The following is a 21,017-nucleotide window of genomic DNA, read 5'->3' on the forward strand; positions in this document are numbered from 1 at the left end:
TTGTGTAAGAAAAGGGCAGAGGTATTTACAATTAATTATTAAAGTATAAGGGATTTATGTGCACCTGTAATTATAGCTTACGCTTAGCATAATTATAGTAAGCTAGCTAAGGTGTCTGCTGCAGATAGTGGCAATCTTTATAGTTCACTTCCTCTATGCATTAGTAGGCGTGTTATGCTATTGCATAACATCTAGACTAAGGCAGGTCTTGTAAATAGATCTACTAGAGAAGTTAACAACATTATATAGTTGTTAAGTGTAACTAATTATTACAAAAAGGCGCTAAAGGCAGTCCTTATAGCCTTTCCTAATTATATAGGTCTAGGTTTGTATGTGCAAGCTAATAGTTAGGTAGTTGTTCTAATTTTTCTTATTTACTAAGAGTTTTATTAGAACTAGGTAGTAGTCTTATAAACACAGTTTCCTCTTTATTTAGCCTAGGCTATTACTATTTACAAGTCTTAGGGACTTAGTTTAGACAGAGTAGTTCTTTATATAAGTAGAAGCTGTAATTATACACTAGGGCTTATGTATGTAGTAGTGTTGCAGGTTAAATCTTTTAAAGGGCTTATGTTTAACAAACTTTTCTTTTTTAGTTGCTTAAAAAATTCTTACTTTACTATAATTAGCAAGCAAAATGCTAATATAAGTTAGAGGTTGCAGTAATTAGTTAAGAGTATAAACTATTTATTTAAGTAGCTATAAGTTATCTAATATGTCTAGGCTACTTTCTCTTCTACTTCTAGTGCTTGTCTAGCTTAAGCATGTTAATAAACTAGGTTAAATCTACTAGCACTATGTTATCCCTAGCTTAAATAGTATCTAGCAGGTACTTTACGTCCTCTATATTAAACTAATTTGTCTAGAATGCAGCTTAATGTCTGTGTAATATTATTAGCTAGTGTTTAATACTTTACTTAATACTAAACTTACTTAGGATTATTAAGGAACTTATAATTAAATAGTTTTAAAAGACTAATACTCTTGTCTAAGGTTGCTAGTTAAATATTAGAAGCTAAAAAGTAACTGCCTAGCTGTGCAGCATACAATACTGTTATAATTGCCTATTTAGCCCTTAAGAATAGTATCTTAAAAAGTAGAATTAGTAGCTAGAAGAGACTGTTAATAGCAACAACTTTGCAAAAAGCTTAATTAGTAAAGTTAAATGCTAATTTAACTATAGTAGACTATATCTTACTATTAGCCTACTTAAGAAATATTATAGCTGTTAATAGAAAACTTACTTAACATTAACAGTCTTAAATATTGTTGCTAATAGGTAGTAGGTACCTAGAAAAGCCTGCACATATCTAGTCTATATAGCGCTGTAAAGTATTAGACAGGTATTAGACAGGTATTAGATAAGTATTAGACAGGTATTAGACTAGTATTAGACTAGTATTAGATGTATTAGGTGGCATATGCTTACCTAGAATATAGTATTGTTTATATGCCAGACATAGGCGCAGAAGTTGTGCATCTTTAGAAATTTAATCTTCTTATTAGTACTAGTAACTGCATCTACTAATATTAATTTAATATATCTTTATTAGCGCAGCTTATTAGCTTTCTCTATGTCTATTATTAGTACTGCAAAGAGTGGACTGCTATTGTTTAAAGTGTTATTATATTAGGGATTAACAGCGTTTGTAGGCTCTAGACTGTTAATATCTATAGGCTCTATGTCTAGGTAGCAGTGTTAGGGAGGCATATATGCGTCTAGAAGTTTAAAGAGTGTAGTTTACTTAATAAAGAATGCATGTTAATTACTAAATTTACTAGGGTCTGTACTACGCTTAATAGCCTTTTAGCTGTAATGTTTGCTCTTACTAAATTTATAACAGATTAGCTACTATCTATTACCTATTTAATACTATATGCACTTACTATATTGCTGTTGCAATATTTTTAAATTGCATATATAGGTGTGCTTCTAGTTTAGACTTTTTATTATTATTATGTTTAGCATCTAATAGATGCTGTACTGCTAGGCAGAATTTGTTAGTCTAGAATTTAGAGTAGGCTGTATTAGTCGCAATATAGTCTAAATTATGCTAGGCGCCCTCTCTAGTTAGCAGGGTCTGCTGCTTTAGATTTTACACTGTGCTTAGGTTAGTAGAGTATTCTAATAGGCTTTTCTTGCGCTTTGCTATAGTGCATGTAGTAGTAATAAATAAGTAATAGATAATTTATGTAAAGATTTATATAATATTGCGCTATACTAAAAATTAACTAGTAGCGTTGTAGAAGTAAGAAGGTATGTGTAAGTCTAAGTAATTAAAGTCCTTAAACATATGCGCAGGCTATTGCGTTATTTAGGCAGCAGCCTACCACGTGGTGTAGTGTGTTGCTACAGTAAATAGCAGTAAGCTAGTTAAATTTTTTTTATTTATTAGAAATTTTACTTTTGCTTACTTTTACTAACTATAGTTTTATGTGTCTAATACAACATCTAATACTGCGTTTAATACTGCTAAATATAATAGTTTATTATAAACTTAGAGTTTTTAATGTAATTTATAAGAGCTAGTTATGTAACAGTACGCGTTCTTAGTTACTAGTATAATATTAGTGACGCAGTTAGGGTCCTAGTAAAGTTACTAGGTAAGTAGTAAAAGTAAAAGTTAGCTTTAACTAGGTTACTACCTAACTTTTTAAACCTTTACACCTACACTTTTACTGCTACTTACCCTAAAACTAACCTACTGCTAAGTAGTAGCTTTTTTACACTATTTTTGCTAACTTTTACTCTATGTATGTACTTATTTACTTATAATGCTGTTTTACGCTAATATTAGTTTAGACTTATGTCTAGTTTATTACTTGCTTTATAGCATTTACTTAGTTAAAATGTCTTGCTCTTATCTTTCTCTAGTAAATAGTGCTAAAAAGAGTATAGCAATAGTAATAGACATAGTAATAGACACTGCTAATGCATTTTAGCTCTTTCTAAAAAAACTCTACGCAAAGCTCTTTATAAGGCGCCTTAAAAAGCTCCCTGCTTTGCTCCTAGGCTAGATAAAGGATAAAAGAGTTAGAAAACTCTCTACTAAAAGTATAGTAATCTGCTGCCCTTACAGCAAATTACTTACAGGAAGGGAGGCGCCTGTGTTCTATTATAAAAGGGGACTAGTAAGGGTTAGAAGCTTTAGAAGGATAAGTGTATATTAAATCTTATTCTTATGTACCTTATTCTATACTAATTATAGGTAGTGGCAACGCTTTAACAAATTAAGTATTACTAGTTAGCTAAGCAGAATACTTGCTTTTTTTTTACTATTAATCTCTTTTATTGTCTAGTTTACAAAATTACCTAGAATGTTAGTTATAATAACTCTATTACTTTCTAGTAGAGCGCTTAAGCACTCTGTGCATTATAGATAACTGCTAAGTCCTTTATTATAACTCTAATAAAGTGTAGGTGTTAATAGGTTAGTATTAGACAAGGTATTAGACTAATAGGGTTATAAGTACACAACAGGCTGCTATCTATAGCAAATGTATTACTATCTAGGCTTAAGATGTTAAATTTATTCTCTGTATTACTTAAGACTTTAGACAGTACTATAATTTTATAAATAATTATTTAGATAGGAAGAAGTAGGGTCTCTTCTAGTCTATAGTGTTTATTAGTAGTATAGGCATCTACTTAGTTAGGCTAGTGCTTGGAATAATTCACTTTTTAAGGGTTTTTAGGCTGCAGATAGCTCTAGTCTGTCTGCTACACTTACAGCCTTCTTACTAAGGCCACTTACAATACAAAATAATTTCCTGCAAAGGGTTTTTAAGCGTGAAATAACAGCGTTCTTAAAGCAAGCTCTGCTTTTACAGATTATTTATAAACTGTTGTAGTATTTTATCTTTATAAATAAGGTGTTAAGCTTATTATAAAAGTGTATATTACTACTACTATAAAAGCTTCTAGGCTAGTAAGCATTACTATAAGAGTTGTATAATACAGGAGGTTGCATAAGCTAGCAGACTTAGCAAGAACTGTAAGGCATTACTTTGCTAAAATACACAAAAACATATATAATAGCAACTAGGTAGTAATGCTATACATGCAACTAGACTTAATTAGGCAAGGCCTATTATCTAATGTTCTCTAAATCTCTGTGCAGTAGAGCTGCAGCTAAAAGCAACTATAATCTAGTAGAGCCTGTAGGCTATCTAGTAACAGCCTGTACGCTATCTAGTACTAGTGCAACTAAGTTAACTTAAATAGAAGATCTCCCTAAGAAGAAACCTTTATGTTCTACTCTTTCTTCTTACCTGCCTCTGCTAAGGTAGGTAGTAGCTCATAGGATATAGGGCTAATAGTAGGGATAGTGTTTGCAGTAGTCGCACGATAGTCGGGTGCGTCGTCACCATGATCGGATGCTTCGTCATCATAGTCGTATGCATCTCACCATAAGTCTGTTGCCAAGACTCACCCACTCATTTCGCATATATATAGACTCCTACAAAGGACTTCTCTAGCAATAGATTCAATGCAGTTCCTTATGCCTCTGGTGCCTCACATAGCTTCACAGATAGTCTACCTATCCCCCTCCTTCTTAGAGCGCGTCCTGAGCCCTTAGAAAGAGGTAGCAAAGGTTAGTTTAAAGAAATTTAGTTGCTAAACCTTACATAGTGTACTAGCAAACTAGATGTAGCCTAAAGCCATCTAGAAGGCCTAAAGGCAATCTAGATACAGCCTAAAGACTATCTAGTAGTAATGCAACTTCGCAAAGCTAGCAGGCAATTGCAGGCCTATAAGCCATCTGGGTACGCCCCGGAGGCAAACCAGGTGTAGCCTAAAGCCATCCGGGAGGCCCATAGGCGATCCAGATACGGCCCAGAGGCAAACCAGGTACTGCCCAAAGCCACCCAGAGCTTAAGGGCAGTTGCATTACAAAGCTGTCTATGTTGCACTTCTCCCTAAAACAGAAGGTGCTTTACGCTGAAATAGGAGGTGTTTCGCGCTAAAACACAAGGTTCTTAGCGCTAGTGCAGCTGACAACAATCTTGCATTCAACCACGACCACTGTATCCGCCTATTAGTTGATAGGATTGCTCGAGAGCTTAAGCGCTCAATCAGTGTTCGTACGCAAAGTAGCCGGTGAGGGCTCGGATCAATGACGGGGCATAGGCAGCTCAGTGGATGGGCGGCTCGCAAGCTGACGATCAAGGATGAGGGGTACCTGCATCTCCTGTCAGTTGCGATGCCTAAGCTGCGCTGCGCGGACTGCTCATCCTAAGGGGATATGTGAAGGTTTATAATGTGAGAGGTATTAAGCAGGAAACACAGGTCACAAAGAGGGAATGCAGGATAGGGGGGTAACGAGAGAGAGTAAACCTTAGGGTTGGAGGCAGAGGTACGGAGGCCGAGGAGCCTATATACCCCGTGCCAAGCCCTTGGGGGTACTCAGAGGTCGGATAGCTGTAACATAACCGTGACATTAACCTTCTAGCTAGCACAGCAGAAGGATATATATAGACAGATAGCTGTATGCGACACACCCCCTAGCTTAAACAGTGGAACAAGAGAGGTAAAACAACCTTAACACACTCTCTTCTAGCCTAAGCAATAGAACTTAGAGACAGATCTAAATACAAAGTAGCCTCTGTAATAGGTGCACTGCCTAAATGCTTTTTGCTAAGCGTAGGAATTAAACACACAGTGCTTAGAGATAATGCAATTCTATTAGTAGCGCAGGGGTGCAAAAATTTTCATGCGCTAACTATCTACACTACACTGTAAACTAGGCTTATAACTATTGCGTTTTGCTAAAAGGTTAACCTCCTAGCTAGCACAGCAGAAGGATATATATAGACAGATAGCTGTATGCAACAATTATTAATAAACCTATTACTAGTAAAAGTAAGTTTTTTAATATAATGTAACAGTACAGGCAAGATAATAGGTCTAAATGCGGTAGGAATCTACTTAGAGGCATATAGAAGTGCGTGGGGACTTAATAACCTAGGAATTCTATTAACACCTATAGGCCTTATACAAAAGGATATTAGAAAACTACTAAGCTAGCTAAGAGAAGAGGTGCAACTAAATACTTAGGAAAATAGGAGTAACTGCAGGGGACAGGGTTAAGTTAGAGTCAGGGCTAATACAAGGACCCTTCGGATAGGTTCCGAGCGACCCGAGATGGAACGATTCATGAGAATCATTACAACAAAGACTTCACTACTAGCTAGAGACAAGCTAGAATAAAGGAGAAACAGAAAAATAAAGAGAAAAATAAAGAAAGAGAGATAAAAAAGCTAGTAAAGATAATAAGCTTAACTATTATACTATTTACCTTAAATATAAGTCTACTATATCTAGTTATGCGTTTTATAGCACTAGTACTAATTATATAAGATAGTTTATTAAGTAACGTACCTAACGGGTTGGCCGGCCACACGGGTTGGCCGGCCACTTTTGCCAAGCCCCCACTAAACTCTACCTATCTACATAATGCCTTAACAACAACACTAGATTAAATCTTCTAAAGAATGTTAGATACAGCTTACTCTTTAGGCTTTTAAATAAGACTTAAAACTTTCCTTATAACACGCTGCAGCTATCTATAATGTCTCTCACACAACACTAAGCAATTAACGCGCTAGACAGCCTTTACAAGTAAAATGCTAGCCTAAATTAAAGAATCTAACTAAGCTTAAAAAGAAGGTAGTTGTTAAGTACATACTTAAGCTTATTACACACAGATTTCCCTCTAAGCTTATAGCTATAGCTAATATAGCTAATTCCTTGCTTATAGAGCGTAATCTCGGCTAGGTTAGCTTAAACTAGACTAGTATATAGGTTAAGCACTGCCCTAAGTTTATAATAAAGTTTAATTATAAGTATAATTATAAAAGAGTGCTCTATAAAAATCTAAAGGTTATCTAGGGCTAGTTTTGCCTAGTAGCTAACATAAAAGCTAAGTACAGTATCTAGAATAAAGATAGGTATAACTTTAACAAGTTAAGCTTTATAATAAGCTAGATATTAACTAGAGCAGTTATTACAGCTTTAAAGAAATAAAGACAGCTAAAGGTAATATAGTAAGGTAATAAAAAGTAAATAATAGTTATCTAGGGCATTAACATAATAAAGTAAGCTATAAGATTATAAAGCTTTAAGTAGTAAATAAAGCTGCCACGCAACATAAATTACATAAAAGAAAGTAAATTTAGGCAAAAAAGACCTTAATAGTTAAGAATAGAGCTTGTCTAACTACTCTAAAGGAGTTTAGAGCGCGTAGTGATAGGAAGAAGCTAAAGACGCAGGTGCGTGCTAAAAAAGGTAAGCTAAGTTAAAGGCAATGCAGGCAGTGCAATTAGACTAGGCATAACTTGTGTATATGTAAGCAAGTAGTAAAAGTAGACTCTAAATAATATCTTGTGTTGTATTACTTTATACAGGGCTAAAGTGGGCTGTTTTGCGAGAGAATGGGGTGGTTTTAGTGGGGGCTTGGCAAAAGTGGCCGGCTAACCTGTGTGGCCGGCCAACCCGTTAGGTACGTTATAGGCTATATAATATCCTTAAGCTACTCTATAGAAAAAGGCTATAGTAATATAGCTTATAAGTTTATTTTCTTTACCTAGGAATATACTAGTAAAAGAATAATTAATTCATGCTTCTAAAGCCATGGCGTAGAGTTAAGATACAGGCCTTTACTATAGCCTACGTTTTTAGTACTTTAAGAGTTTGTAACGAGCGTCAAAGCAAGTAGGATATTGAACCCTCCTAGTTTGTCACTCGTTACATCCCCAGCTTCCGAAACCGCCCCGACCCGCCCCCGACCTCATAACCCTACTCCACATGACCCCTAGCTCCAAGTCTAATTCAAGGACGTTGATCCCTGTTCCTCTAATACCGCTCCGACCCTGGCCATCAAAAGAGTATATAGCTCGCTAGTCCTAGGTAGATAGTTCTGTAGTTTTTGATTTCCTTTCGTATTAGACCTATAGGTGTCCGGAGACAATATTATCCTCGGTTCTTGAGTCCATCACGCACTCCCATATGCCTTTAAGTAGCCTACCCTAGTCGGATAGTCTTCGGTCTTGCCTGCGTCGTTACAAAGTAAATCTAATACGAAGGAGAGAATACATCCCCAGACGTACCCAATAGTCCTAGGGCTCAAATAGAATGTTCGGAAGAAGCGGAGGCAGGCAATGCGTATGCGGAAGCTCACTAGTCTACACAAGCATATAGGTCACTTGCTTGAGGAGAAGGTAAGTAGATAAACTAAATGAATATTTAGATGAGCCTGCACAACTCCTAAGTCAATAGCAAATTACTCTTGAACGTTACAGCCCGTATTAAGCAAATTGTATATAACTTAATGCGTATATACGAAAGAGATTATGCTCAGATCTTCGAGAGAAATGTTTCCTGCTGAGCTTCAATCTCCTGTGTTAATATCATGGTGTAACACGTATTGGGTACGCGAGTGAACTTGCGACTCTTCAGGACGCCTCTCCGGGCCGACAAATCTCATTGGGACCCCTATCCAGGAAGAGAATTCCTGGGACGCCTCTCCGGGGCGACATATCTGACTGGGACCCCTGTCCGAGGCGACAGATCTGATTGGGACCCCTGTCCGGGAAGAGAATTCCTGGGACGCCTCTCCGGGGCGACATATCTGACTGGGACCCCTGTCCGAGGCGACAGATCTGATTGGGACCCCTGTCCGGGAAGAGAATTCCTGGGACGCCTCTCCGGGGCGACATATCTGACTGGGACCCCTGTCCGAGAAGAGAAATCCGGGGATTGATTGATTGATTGATTGGTTCATAGGCTGTCCCAGCCGCTCTAGCGAGTTGAAACTATGAACTGGGAACAAGTGTGATCATTTCCTCACGAGCAGGAATTGGCTTCCTTGTGGGGAAAAGCTTCCGGGGGGAAAACGACTCACTTTTCGTCGCCTAGATGCTTATATAAGCAGCGTTCGCGATTTATAATAGCACGAATGCGGGGCCTGCAGCGGGGTGGTGGCTATGCAACGGTTGTGGCGTGGCGTCGTGTGGCGTATGCCGCCTCCGCATCATATTCTTCAGTAGATCAGATAGGTCATCCGCGTCTGTTGTGTCTTTCTTGGAATGAAATATCTTGCATAATTCTAATGGGGGGATCGTGGATGGATATCAGTGCGGGAACTGTACTGGTCAGTAAGGGCACGGGCTGGATTATGCCGGAACACCAGAAAAGAACCAAAGGGTCTCAGCCAACAACTGTTAATCTGCAGGTGCTGTACGACTGAGCCGACACTTCTAAAAGCCTCCGCAGCTAGATTTCGCTAATTGAGTGACACTCTGGATTATATTGACGGAATCTGACTTGCGTCTGCGTCTGTGCTACGTCTTGGTGAGCGCTGAAATTCCCCGACCTCTCCGGTGGCCGCTCGTTAGTATATACGTGCTAGGGTAAGGAACTCGACGAAGTTAATTTGAATTTGCCAAGTACCCCAAAAAACTGTCGAGATCAAGACTTGAGAAGTCAGTGAGCTGCTAGAAACATAACAAGAACGGCGAAATTTATTCATACGGAGCAGCGCAATGGTGTCCTCTACCGACGCTACCCAACCGCACTTCCGCCTCCCTTCGCATATCGCGGGATCCAAATCAATGCCAACGTTCAGATTCCAGGCGCCTCTCGAAGAGCTATTCCTGGGAGAATGGTTCATGATCCGTTCTTCCAACGGCTTCCGGAAAGACAAAAGAAACGTTCGCTGCCAGTACACCGCCACCGCTTCCCACATCGAAGACGAAGCTTTTTATCAGACAGTGAACTCAGATACGGTAAAATCTGTGGTCGGTAAGGATACGGCCTGTGAGGGGAACGTGGGGGTGTACTCTTGGCAAGGGAAAGGCTTGCTCAGAGTGGCCAGTGCAAGGTGGGAGGTGTTGTCCTTTACGGCACGTTCGGAGAACAAGGACTGGATGTTGGTGTTTGCGCATCAGTCTATTTTCACCTCAGCTGCTATCAATTTGATGTGTCGGAGTCAAGATGGCTTAAACGAAGAAGACATGCGGTTGGTGGAAGGTTGGCTTTCTTCAGTTGCGGAGAATAAGTTTCGGCAGATTGTCTCGAATTTGGCGGATATCAAACAGGAATGAGCTTGCCTGGATACACGCCGGCGAGGCGCCGCGCTCGCTCTAATTCTCATCAACCAACTCGTGCTATCTACATACGAGGATCGCTATTTGGACCGTGTTTTAAGAAGTATTTTCGTGTCCATCCGAGGAACCAGTGCGGTAGTCCAAAAAAAAGATCGCGGTGCTTGTTCGTCAACCAGCTTCACGTCATAGTTCATTATCAAATGAAGAATTGCTAGCTTCATCGTCTCCGACACATACCATCTGCCAGGACTATTCGATGATTAGTCGTATAATGCATTAAGAACTGACTGGCCACTTACCATGGTTTTCTTGGGGATCCCCAGTAAGGATAAGAAGTGTTCACGTCAGTATATCTTGTTGTGAAATCCTTCGCTTGTGGCTGACCGGGCGGCGAAAGGTATCTAAACGGATTGAACGATTCGGGGTCGGGGTACAAATGCTCGTTCCGGAGTATTGCTTGTTGGGGTACTGCTACAAGGTTGCCGGCTGGTATCCGTGCTCCGCTAGGTAGGTCAAACGGCTGCATCACTTTCTTCTGAATCGATACTGAGAACGTTGGTCAGAACACCACATGCCTGTGATGCGAGCTTTGTCTTACATGCGTCTAAAGGGTTCAGTCTCGCTGATTCCCGTAAAAAGGCATCCAAGAGTATTAGGCGTTTGAAAGGGTTGCTCGCTTCTTTGTCCAGTTTGCTACTGGCTTCTTCTCGCAGAAGCTTGACATACTCTGGATTAACGCATAGTGTGTATATTGCATAGACTAAAGCCTAGTATTCGTAAGCACCTGTTGGTTACGAGTTATATTTATATGTAATTACCATTGGCATTTGGTGTGATGAGGCGAAGAATATCGCTCCCGCTTGTTGCAAAAGTCTCCCCGGGGCTCTTTGCGCGTTGGTATGAGAGGATTGTATGATCCATTGAAGACAGTCCATCTATATACTTTAGTAGAAACATCTTAGGTGTCAGTGCAGTTTGGCTTACAGGCTGATTAGAACCCCGGCTGCTCCCCTGAATCCTCGCTTCAACCACTCTTTGAAGCGACGCCTGGACTTTGTGCATCGCGCCACTCCATTTCATGATTACCGGTGCAATTAGTCTAGAAAGCTCAGTAGCTCTTCTTGGACATGAAATCAGGAACGTACGGTGTAAGAACCGAAGGGAGCTGTCGACAGATCTCAGCCGCTAGTATAGCATCGTGACTGTATCTACTAGCGGCCTCCATGAAATTTGGTGAATCCGCTATGCCAGTGTAAGTTAAAAGAACTTAAAAAAGACTAGCATCGCCTTACCAAGCTCCGTACCCAGGCAGATTTGAGCGTTTACACGTTCGGTAATACTCCTAGCCAAGCCGAAAGTGGATACACTCATCCATCCTATTCAAAGTGCTTAGATGTGGCGCGGGACACAATCGCGGTATACCTACCATCCGAGTCCGGAGAGCTGCTACCCAGCATGTAGTTGAAGCCTTCATTGATTCTCTTCTCGATCATCGGTCGAATTGCAGGGAGGTGGATGCGAAGCAGGACTTTGATAGTGCGTCCTGGGATAGCGTTGTGGGGATCGATATCATTGTGCTCAAAGCCGAACATGGTGTATTTATGCTTAAGGCGCTGTTCGCTATTAATATTGGAAGAAGGGTTGACTTTTGTACCCTTACGTCGGTCATAGCAGCATGGAACGATAACTTGTCCTCGCTGGCCTCACTCACTGACTGAATATCTGGGCCCGAACATGCAAGTACTTGGTACTCGTTCAATGCAGGTACTGCAAACGACCTCCCATCCAGGTCTTTGTATGCTCGCAGAATCATGAAAGGCGCATCTAGAATGAAGTCGAGGTTGAAAAAGCATTTCCCTAGCGCAAAGGATCTGTACTTGATAGGGAGGCCTGTCTGCGTAGTAGTGAATAAGCTATGGGCGTGAGATTTGGGAAACTGTTTGGAAACTCACTGGTCGACGGAAGTGCATTTGGAAAACAGCAACGATTCTCCACAAGGTTAAAAACCCAAGGACGAGGCCGATGCCGGCGGACTTTGAGGGAAGCCTCTCGACCACCCTAAGGAAAATTTTGTGTACCTGGGATTGCAGCATCGCGAACAGTTAAAAGGGTTGGCTTGCTAAGTCATTGATGGGAAACAGAGCCGACAATCTCGCTTCTCGAGGCTGAAGAGCCTGAACGAAGGAAGGGGTACATTGTCGAACATATGGCCGACAAATGGCCCCAGCCTCCGTCCCAGAGCTTGTGAGTCAAGCGTAGCTCGTAGTACCACGGGTCGCAAGCAAATTCGTGGCCGTATTGGCGCCTGAGCTTTGAGGTGCACGTATATTGCGGCATGGTAAGATGCGCCGCAACCTAACGCCTTATCAGTCAGAACCTCACTCATATGAGAAGGAGTTCAAGTCCGCTGCAGGTTGAAGCCCCCTGCAAGCTGATGTCCGTTGCAGGTTATGGAGGTCGTCAGCGTCATCTGGTGCGGGTCATCATTCGTAGGGGTGGTATCCCTCTGGGAATAGTGAACCCTTGCATACAAAAATTCCTTGTTTGCCTGAATCACCTGCGGGCCCAAATAGCTTACGGCTTGAAACATCCTCGCAGGCTAATTTTCCTTATAGCAATACGTCCAGGGTGTTGAGGCGAAATGGTGGCGTAGGTGCCATAGAAGGGCTGCACAATTTTGCATCTAACTCATCCCGGAACGGACCGCACCAGTACCTATATGGACCGGTCTTGACCGTGGTAATACTCTCACGTGAATAAGATGTCGTACAAGGCAGAGCACTGGCAAGAACGGCACTTCGGGGACGTTCGCCGTTTTATTGTCAATTCATTTATTTACTTCACTGCCTCCCTATCCTACGCCTCAGGCCGGCTTCTCCGTATCTGACACTAGGTCTTGGTTGCAAGGTCGAGACGCCATGTTGCCCCTCTCTCGTGTTGCTTTATCAATTTTCTTGACGTTAAGCCACTGCATACCAAGCGCAAACGGTACAGCCACTGCAGCAGTCGCCAAAGCGACGAATAATGTGTTCCTCACTGCATCAGCGTAGCAATCCTGTAGGAACTTCAGGATTGCAGGGTCATGCGTGAACGCCTTCAGACCTGTCGGACCGGCTCCAAGGACGAGAGCTGGGTCGAGATGACCCACTTCGGGGTTGTGCAGTTTCCTTGTGATGTCACGTTGAAGACTAGTGGATAATACACTCTGCGCGATTGCGATTGCGATTGCCCTAAAGAAAGAGCTGTATCAGTGTACATTCAAGCGGATGAGCTGCGGAAGAAGTGAACGTACGCTCCAAGCTGTGAGAAGAAGATCATGATTGCTGAACAGACTATAAGCATGAAAGCTGAATAACACGAATTCGTGAAACTCACCGTTGCCAATGGGCACTTCATCGTCGCTGCAGGTTGTGTCAGATAAAGGTCCAAACGGTGTGTGAACCGTGATGCATACCTTAGGACGGCCTGCACACCAGTGAAGGGCATCTGAAGACCCATACCAAATCCAATACCGGAAATAACCAGGTAGACCGCAATCACCGGGTAAGGCGTCGTGATGGATATTCGGGTGAGTAAAACGGTCCCAATGATTGCTACAATCTGACCCAGCACCATGTAGGGGACCTAGAACTATTAGCATTATTATCACCCTGGAAAGAAACGTACATAGTATCCCCATCGCGTTGCAAAGGCTCCCACTACGACAATGGCAACAATCTGGGCCAGTCCCAAAGGCATCGCCTTCACCCCACTTGAAGTCGCTGAGATAAGCTGCGCCGATTGAAAGTAAAAGGGTATGTAAAAAAGGTCCTGCGGACGCTTTAGTGGAAAAGGCGAAGACATGATAGGAGGGGGCAGAAACTTACAACGTAGATCGCCATTTCGAGAAAGAAGAGATATGCTGCTCCCATGAAGATGGATCGCTGCCCAAGGATTCGCAGGGGGATCGTTGCTGAGTTCTCTTTCTTCCATTGAACGAAACCGAATGCGGCCACCAAGAGTAACGCACCAACGAAAGCTCCAATAACTTTAGACTGTCCCCAGTGTCCAGATTGCTGGCCCCATTGAAGCGCTAGTATTAAGCATGTAACGGCGCCTACAATAGCGGTAATTCCTAGGAGATCGAGCTTTCTGAGCCTTTTCTGCCATGGTAATGACTTAACTTGCCCCTGTTTTCCAATTCGAAGAAACGCGACTACGAGGGTGGTCGAAACGGCTCCTATCGGCAAGTTACTGGGTACTGAGTCAGTGTATTACAAGGTTGGTAGGGAGTCGTATACCAACATCCAGAAACACCAGCGCCATGAAGAATGGTCGGTGAACACCCCTCCTAGTGGTGGTCCGAAACAAACTGCAATACCAAAGACGCTAAGCACTATCCCGAGGTATAGTGGTCGCTTTGTGAGTTCTACCGTGAGCCCAACCACAGCTAATGCTCCCTGGTATAAACCTGCCGCCCCTATCCCAGCCACCGCTCGACCGACGATAAAAACTGAGGAGCTGGGTGCGGCGGCACAGAGAACGGAGCCGGCCTCAAATATCAGAATAGAGAGGAGATAGACTTCTTTCGCGCTGAAGTATCGGTATATGCTCCCAAAAGCAGGCTGGAAGGCGGTAACTGTGAGAAGATATGCCGAGCCGTACCACTGTATATCTTCAAACGCCTTGAAGTATGTAGATATTTTCGGAACGGCAACGGTGATGATGGTGGTGTCGATAGCAACAAGTAGAGTACCCAGACAGAGAGAAGCTGTGACGAGGCCGAGGCGCCATGAACGCGGGTAGGCAATCTCCGAGGTTGCTTTATCGCTGTCAATTTGCCCACCAAAGCTGGGATCAGGAGCGATAGTTTCTCTTGTGAGGCCGAAGCTCGTGGGTGTGGTTTCGACGGAAGGTTCCATTCTCTTGCGTGTTCGTTTTCGGGGCTCTTAGTCCTGTCCCACGAGTATTATCAACGGGTGTGTCGGTAAGACATGCTTAGGGGGCGAAGGCCTCAGGTAGGGCGAATGCTGCCTCTTACACTACCTGCGTACCGCTGGCTTAGGTGCGGCCGGCGCTTATGCAGTGCGCCGCAACCGGCGGTCCGATATTGTTGATTTAATGAAGGCGCAGAGAGTTCGAATCTGCAGATCGATTCTCGGTCCCTTGCACCATGTTCGGTGAGGCGATACCTACTACTGTGCCACATTTCTTCGTCCTTCTAACCAACTACCCAGTCCAGAAATTGTCGCCGTTTATTAAAGTCCCCGACAGTGCAACCATGCCAGCACAGGACAAAAGGCCACTCGCCTTGAATCGCTCAGCGCCTGATCCAAAAAGGCTGTAAGGGATGGTAGAATCGTTCAATCCCTGATTAGTGCGCCACATCATAGGGTACATGTAAGCAGGGACGCTCCATGTAAGAAATATTGAAACCCAAAGAAACCCCACGCTCCTTTCTGCTGCCCTCGGCATCCTCGCTGTGGAGGATCCGTAGGCTCTGATGACGATATCCTCAGCAACGAGGCCCAATACTTGAACAAGAAAGAAGCTCATTGCCCCCGAATTCTCAAGTGTGATGCCTGATGCGATATCATCCAGCATATGCATAACCCCAGAGGACAGAAATGCGACCAGTATTCGCAGATATCTTGCCACAACTGTTCCACGAGGCAGATTCAGCGAATTGTGAACCGTATAATGGGCGATGGACGAGAACTTTCTCGCATTCGTTTGATGCCAGAATACGCTGTTTAAGTTAGCATGACACGTTCAAAGGAGTGTTACCATACTTCCAAAATGATCTGAGCGTGTACGTGTCTCTCGGCGAGCCGTAGAATGGCGGCCAATCTTGGGGGTCCGAAAGATTTAGCGCTACGGAAACAAGGGCAAAGACATGGTATATGCCTCCTTGGACACAGTTCAAGCCGATCCCAGCCGCTAAGACGGTGAAGAATCGAATGACCAGCTCCTCTGCCGAGACGTCCCGGAGTCGAGTGAGGAGGGGAATCTTGTCCAATCCCAGATACTTAGCCGCAATGGTGGGGTCGTTCATAGAGTTGATGAGATCTAGGAGAGTATACGATGTCGCAATGGCGGCGAAGGTCCGCATGAGGAAATGGGTTCGTTCTTTACGGCCGACCTCAAGGGGCCTTGGAGTGTTCCGGACTTCATACGGAGTGCCAACAAAACGGAAGGATGATGTTACTTTGAAGCCAAAGTGAAACCTAGCCAGGACCGTGTTATTGACAATCCTCTGTCTCTTCTCCGCCGAAACTTTGTCGGTATTGGCGACGCCTGATGATGGTCGGACCAAGCCGCTGACAGGAGCATTGTCGCGGAAACTCCAGCGGCTGAGTAAAGCAACATCAACGTAGTGGTACAGGTACGTAACGGCATAGCCGCCCACTAGGGCCGCCCAAGGAGTGCGTATCATGTATGGCATGCATTGCGGGATGCAGCAGACCATGCACAAGGCAACAGGGAGTAGGGCAATGAGGCGTAAACGAGAGGTCGGATGAGTGAAGCCAACGACGAACACTGTGAGTATGAACTCTGAAACCAGGTAGATGATCGGATGCATGGTGGCAGATTAGCAGCCAACGTTGTGGAATTGAAAACGTACTGAGACTTGACGGTATATATGCGCACGCGCTGTGGAAGTTTCCGAAGCCCGGCGGCGCAGGGCTTTGTGCTACCCCACAATATTGGCTGAGTTGGATGTATTTTTGATAACTTAAGCGCGGCCTCCGGTTAGTTAGCTTAGCAACCGAAAGTTGCAGTCTTATCGCCCGCACCTGCGAGCTCGCGGCGCAGTCCAGTTGCCTGACGCGGCCGGGCGCCCTTGTCGGCACGGAGTAAGCGGAATTTTGCAATATTCATATCGGCTCGGTCCGAGCCCTCTACGGCAAATGCGGTGGATCAGTGCTGAGTCGGAGGGCCGCGAAGCCTTAAGCTCCCCTGTTTGGAGGAGTCATTCACCAAGCGATCTCAAAATCTCCCGCGACCAACCCGAGGACGAAATTGTCTTTTGTCGGCCTTACAGCTACATACACATCTTAGGGTGACTCGAAAGTTAATGTTGCTTCCTAGGATGGAGGTTCCTTCAAACTCCCCAGTGTTGGGTTCGCGCATCACGGAAAACACGCTCCAGGTCAGTTGCCGCAGTCCGCGTGGAACAGATAGCTAAACTTGGCAGGCTACGCTGTGGGCCGGCGTCGCAATTTCCCTCGTTTTTGTAGCGGTCCGCTTGTGGATTCGCATCCGGGTCTTCCGCCGTCTCCAGCTCGATGACCCGTTCGTAATCGCAGCCTGGCTGCTATCGGTAGCCAATGCGGCCATATGGACGGCCATCAGCAGAGAAATATACTTTGATTCTGATCTAGCAAACAGTAGACTCGAACAAATACCTCCGGACTTCATCCAGCGCTTGGAACGCCTCATACGAGGAAATCTTTCGGCGTACCTTCTGGCATATGCAAGCTTGTGGAGTATCAAAATATCCTTCATCGTGTTCTTTCGAAATTTTGGTGAGAAGCTGCGGAACCAACGGATTGCGTGGTACGCAGTCTTAGGGTTTTGCCTTGCTTCATTTGCGGTCTGCATTGGTACCGTTGACTATCGATGTCTAACGAGCAAGGGCATGAAGATGATCAGTATGCGTTCTTACCCCTCTGATGTGCACTTCTAATTTTGCAGGTGTCTGCAGGGAGCCTCGTACAACCACATTCGAATTTGTTACTCTTCGCCTGACCACCGCGCTAGACGTATTGACCGATTTTTCCAGTAAGTAAATGTTCAAAGTCTTACTTCCTAGCCTAATGAGAGCAGTAATTCTTCTTTCTACGAATGTTCTTTGGCGCATCCGTCTTCGACTTTGGACAAAACTGGCACTGGCAGGAATCTTCTCTCTAACCCTGTTTGTCATTGCGATTGCTATCGTTCGCATTGCAAACGCATCCAGCAGCGGGAAACTCGATCTGAGCTGGCTGGTATGCTGGCAAGGGATCGAGCTCTCTGCCGGTACGTGCATACGTCCCTCAAATATTAAGCACTTCACTCACCGTCTTTCCTGGTAGCTCTCATTATAGTTTGCATAGCCTCATTTCGAATCTTGTATACGAGCACACAACACTCGAATCGGGACGTCGCCCTTCAAAAATATTATAAAAATCTGGATGATTCGAAAATATCCCGCTCGAAGGTCACCCGTGTCGATCGGTCTGAGCCCTCATACACATCTAGGGTCAGTTTAGAACAGGCTTAGGCATTGCGGGAAGATGAAAGCAAAGAGACTCACTGCCGAAGATGCCTGAGACCGGCTCTAATTTGATTCTATTTTATAGCGCTTCGTATACCGCAGACGGCCTTCTTAATTGCACATGTTGGTGGCGAGACAGTGAGGGCCGTAGAATGAGACAGATTGAAAGTTTAACTGCTCCAAATAATGTAACGAAAGCGAGTACATTTCGGCACATACTGGTTCCTGGACCGACTCTGGATGAATTCTCAAGTACTCCTCCATGCTATAGCTACTCTAGGTTTCCTAATCTATGGCCGCCACGAAAGAGTCTGGAATATGGATGCGATGGAACTCTGGTGAACACGACTAATTGCTTGACATCTTCGCCTATATTCCCGAACCGGATTTCTGCATTGATTACTAGAACGAGAAGTTATACTGACTGTACTCTAAGAAGTCAGACAACACATCGCCTAGCAAACCATCTTCCTGTGCGACATATCCACCCTCCAATGTGCCAACACCTTTTTCAAGCTCCGACAGGCCTTTGAATCTATCCACCATCATGTTAAAAACCTCTGGTAGGTATCTTGCTGGCATCTGAGTTCCCCCGATCGCTATCACGTCCTCCTGCTTTCTTTCCAACCTTCCAAATGTTTCCCTCAAGTCTGCGGCAGACACAAGTTCCGCGTTCCAGCTGCTATGTTTGACACGGCCGCTAGGCGTGACAGAATGAGCAGTGCACGGGCCTTCATGGCCTAAAAAGCATATGGCAGCGAGAGAATCGTGTCCGGAGGAAGCTCGCAGAAGGTAGAGATCAGCGATTGAATAGCCGACAAACACGAGAAGAACAGTTTCGTGCGAAGGCTAGTGAAGGAAGAGTTTGAAGGGAACAGGCGATCATTCAGCACGATCTTGAAGAGATATATCTAGAGGATCTTGTGCGACATGTCTAGTAGGGATGCTTGGCTGATGGATGCTCGTTTCATCGGATCGATATCTGCGACCTCCTTTTCGAGCATCGAAATGCTGAAAGAATTGGATGGCATCATTCCTGATAAGGGATCGAGATCGTCGTTATAGAGGACGTCTCCCACTTTGTCGGCCTTTTGCTGCAAACGAACGAGGTGAATGAGATAGACATCATGCGGACTTTCTTTCAGGGCTGCCATTGCTCGACAGCTAGTGTCGACATATCTTGTTGATTTCAATGCTTGCATCTCTTTCAGGCAAATCTTAGTGCTAGTTCTTCATTAATGAACCATACCTGGAAATTGACCTTAGAACTCACATTGATGTCACCCAGAAGACACCGAGGAAAATCCTGAAGTCTTCCGCGGTTGGAGGCGTAATGGCCAAGCCCTCCGAGGTCAAGTCGCTGAGACCCCCTGCGGAAATCTTCGACCTAGCGTAAGAGTCAAAGTTGAGGCCAAGATCCGCCAAAACCGCCATGGCCATGTGCTCTATCATGAGGAGTTGCTGCCCTAGCTGCAAGTGTATCTGGTTCCTGTACAATTTTGTGGTAAGTAGCGGTAGAGCAAGGCGTAAGAGCACTTACCAGCCGATATACACCAGCATGCCCTCCAAAAGCCCAAGATTTCTTTCCCCGCGTAACAGCAATGCTTGATTAAGTTCCTCTCTGACCAGCTTTGCGAGAACCAACTGTTTGTCTGGGCTGTGCTGGCAAGCCGCCATCATGATTGCTAGGTAGAGAATCGGTTTCTCAAGCCTTAGTGTTTGCATTGGTGACACTCGGATGCGTCGTCACCCTAGTCGCACGATAGTCGGATGTGTCGTCACACGATGATCATGCGTCGGCACCATAGTCGTATGCATCTCAGCACAGTCTCTTGCCACGACTCACCCACTTATTTCGCATATATATAGACTCCTGCAAAGGACTCCTCTAGCAATACAATTGAATGCAGTTCCTCATGTCTCTGGTGCCTCACATAGCTTCACACTTAGGCTCTCCGCTGTAACCGAGTCCGATACGGCAACGAAGGGAAACAATGGCACCAACTCGATGCGGTAGAAATCCAGCAGTTGTGCCGCTTCATGATCGGTCGGTAAGAACGTGTCGGTAGTTCCGGGAGGGGTTGGATCCGGAGTCTTATATACACTAAGCTTTAGAACATACTATCTCTACATCCTAAGACGCGCCCTAGGCTCCGAGCCCCAGCTAAGGCTCTTAGTATACGTGACAGTTAGTGTTAAAATTAATATTTTAAACTATATGTTAATTCCTTTAGTTAAATTAAATGCTTTTATATTAAGTATATTATATTAAACCTTACTTACTAATTTTACACTTTAATAAGTAACTTAAGTAAAGATAGTATAACCTAAAGACTATGTTAGATATAGTATTATATAATTTTAGAAGTAAGAGTAAGGTATAGCTACGCTATTAAATCTAAGTAAATCTAGTGCTTTATTACACTACTAAAGTGTATTTTATAAGAGGTAGGCATTTATATCTTAACGATTAACTTTTCTTTTAATTATGTAAAGTTAACTAGTATTAAATAAAAAAGTCTAGTTCTAACTATAGTTAAGCTTTAAAATAATAATAAAGTATAAAAAGCTTTTTAACTACACTATTTAGCTAGTCTTTTTACTTTTAAATTAAATATATGTTTTATAATTATATAAAGCTATATAGTTTCTTATAAAGTATAAATGTATA

The 21,017-nt window shown here is 43.6% G+C and overlaps 9 protein-coding genes across 9 annotated transcripts; 4 read left to right on the forward strand and 5 right to left on the reverse strand.

Moving 5' to 3' along the window:
* Positions 1 to 465: 465 nt before the first annotated feature.
* Positions 466 to 654, forward strand: BDR25DRAFT_243083 (uncharacterized protein; the record flags this gene model as incomplete). The annotated part of the gene is made up of 1 exon (XM_033685803.1): positions 466 to 654. A coding segment is annotated over one exon (189 nt), but the record flags the coding sequence as incomplete, so codon positions are not given.
* A 7,086-nt stretch (positions 655 to 7,740) lies between these two features.
* Positions 7,741 to 8,836, reverse strand: BDR25DRAFT_381574 (uncharacterized protein; the record flags this gene model as incomplete). Its single annotated transcript, XM_033697722.1, has 3 exons — positions 8,478 to 8,836; positions 8,028 to 8,179; positions 7,741 to 7,872 (listed from the first exon to the last, which is right to left on the reverse strand). The coding sequence occupies exons 1-3, from the start codon at positions 8,716 to 8,718 to the stop codon at positions 7,741 to 7,743; spliced, it is 525 nt and encodes a 174-aa protein (XP_033540997.1). The 5' UTR covers positions 8,719 to 8,836.
* Positions 8,837 to 9,612: 776 nt separating this feature from the next.
* BDR25DRAFT_243076 (uncharacterized protein) lies at positions 9,613 to 10,104 on the forward strand (the record flags this gene model as incomplete). The annotated part of the gene is made up of 2 exons (XM_033685802.1): positions 9,613 to 9,888; positions 9,922 to 10,104. The coding sequence occupies 2 exons, from the start codon at positions 9,613 to 9,615 to the stop codon at positions 10,102 to 10,104; spliced, it is 459 nt and encodes a 152-aa protein (XP_033540998.1).
* Positions 10,105 to 10,187: 83 nt separating this feature from the next.
* BDR25DRAFT_381590 (cytochrome P450) lies at positions 10,188 to 12,093 on the reverse strand (the record flags this gene model as incomplete). Its single annotated transcript, XM_033697723.1, has 10 exons — positions 12,060 to 12,093; positions 11,768 to 12,001; positions 11,534 to 11,720; positions 11,400 to 11,483; positions 11,253 to 11,349; positions 11,092 to 11,206; positions 10,926 to 11,042; positions 10,706 to 10,874; positions 10,407 to 10,653; positions 10,188 to 10,356 (listed from the first exon to the last, which is right to left on the reverse strand). The coding sequence occupies exons 1-10, from the start codon at positions 12,075 to 12,077 to the stop codon at positions 10,188 to 10,190; spliced, it is 1,437 nt and encodes a 478-aa protein (XP_033540999.1). The 5' UTR covers positions 12,078 to 12,093.
* An 877-nt stretch (positions 12,094 to 12,970) lies between these two features.
* On the reverse strand, positions 12,971 to 15,008 carry BDR25DRAFT_243230 (permease of the major facilitator superfamily; the record flags this gene model as incomplete). Its single annotated transcript, XM_033685811.1, has 7 exons — positions 12,971 to 13,337; positions 13,400 to 13,430; positions 13,483 to 13,508; positions 13,562 to 13,731; positions 13,774 to 13,917; positions 13,974 to 14,340; positions 14,392 to 15,008. The coding sequence occupies 7 exons, from the start codon at positions 15,006 to 15,008 to the stop codon at positions 12,971 to 12,973; spliced, it is 1,722 nt and encodes a 573-aa protein (XP_033541000.1).
* Positions 15,009 to 15,161: 153 nt separating this feature from the next.
* BDR25DRAFT_98668 (uncharacterized protein) lies at positions 15,162 to 16,685 on the reverse strand. Its single transcript, XM_033699343.1, has 2 exons — positions 15,879 to 16,685; positions 15,162 to 15,835 (listed from the first exon to the last, which is right to left on the reverse strand). The coding sequence occupies exons 1-2, from the start codon at positions 16,667 to 16,669 to the stop codon at positions 15,316 to 15,318; spliced, it is 1,311 nt and encodes a 436-aa protein (XP_033541001.1). The 5' UTR covers positions 16,670 to 16,685; the 3' UTR covers positions 15,162 to 15,315.
* A 392-nt stretch (positions 16,686 to 17,077) lies between these two features.
* On the forward strand, positions 17,078 to 18,536 carry BDR25DRAFT_272125 (uncharacterized protein). Its single transcript, XM_033687297.1, has 5 exons — positions 17,078 to 17,239; positions 17,285 to 17,741; positions 17,785 to 17,871; positions 17,917 to 18,108; positions 18,165 to 18,536. The coding sequence occupies exons 1-5, from the start codon at positions 17,165 to 17,167 to the stop codon at positions 18,350 to 18,352; spliced, it is 999 nt and encodes a 332-aa protein (XP_033541002.1). The 5' UTR covers positions 17,078 to 17,164; the 3' UTR covers positions 18,353 to 18,536.
* Positions 18,059 to 19,068, forward strand: BDR25DRAFT_98702 (uncharacterized protein). Its single transcript, XM_033699344.1, has 2 exons — positions 18,059 to 18,108; positions 18,165 to 19,068. Exon 2 carries the CDS (start codon positions 18,394 to 18,396, stop codon positions 18,877 to 18,879), a length of 486 nt encoding a protein of 161 aa, XP_033541003.1. The 5' UTR covers positions 18,059 to 18,108; positions 18,165 to 18,393; the 3' UTR covers positions 18,880 to 19,068.
* Positions 19,069 to 19,582, reverse strand: BDR25DRAFT_98703 (uncharacterized protein). The gene has a single exon (XM_033699345.1). The coding sequence runs from the start codon at positions 19,546 to 19,548 to the stop codon at positions 19,258 to 19,260; it is 291 nt and encodes a 96-aa protein (XP_033541004.1). The 5' UTR covers positions 19,549 to 19,582; the 3' UTR covers positions 19,069 to 19,257.
* Between the last annotated feature and the right edge of the window lie 1,435 nt (positions 19,583 to 21,017).

Source organism: Lindgomyces ingoldianus (assembly GCF_010093535.1).
Source record: "Lindgomyces ingoldianus strain ATCC 200398 unplaced genomic scaffold BDR25scaffold_48, whole genome shotgun sequence".
In the NCBI taxonomy this organism is placed as follows: Eukaryota; Fungi; Ascomycota; class Dothideomycetes; order Pleosporales; family Lindgomycetaceae; genus Lindgomyces; species Lindgomyces ingoldianus.

Bases quoted from the DNA above. Each gene is read 5' to 3' on its own strand.
- BDR25DRAFT_98668 (XM_033699343.1), bottom strand. From the start codon at position 16,669: ATGCATCCGATCATCTACCTGGTTTCAGAGTTCATACTCACAGTGTTC. The intron at 15,836-15,878 runs GTATGGTAACAC...TAACTTAAACAG, and splicing joins ACGCTCAGATCATTTTGGAA to CGTATTCTGGCATCAAACGA.
- BDR25DRAFT_272125 (XM_033687297.1), top strand. From the start codon at position 17,165: ATGTTGCTTCCTAGGATGGAGGTTCCTTCAAACTCCCCAGTGTTGGGT. The intron at 17,872-17,916 runs GTAAGTAAATGT...TAATGAGAGCAG, and splicing joins CGTATTGACCGATTTTTCCA to TAATTCTTCTTTCTACGAAT. The intron at 18,109-18,164 runs GTACGTGCATAC...CTTTCCTGGTAG, and splicing joins AGGGATCGAGCTCTCTGCCG to CTCTCATTATAGTTTGCATA.
- BDR25DRAFT_98702 (XM_033699344.1), top strand. From the start codon at position 18,394: ATGCCTGAGACCGGCTCTAATTTGATTCTATTTTATAGCGCTTCGTAT.
- BDR25DRAFT_98703 (XM_033699345.1), bottom strand. From the start codon at position 19,548: ATGCAAGCATTGAAATCAACAAGATATGTCGACACTAGCTGTCGAGCA.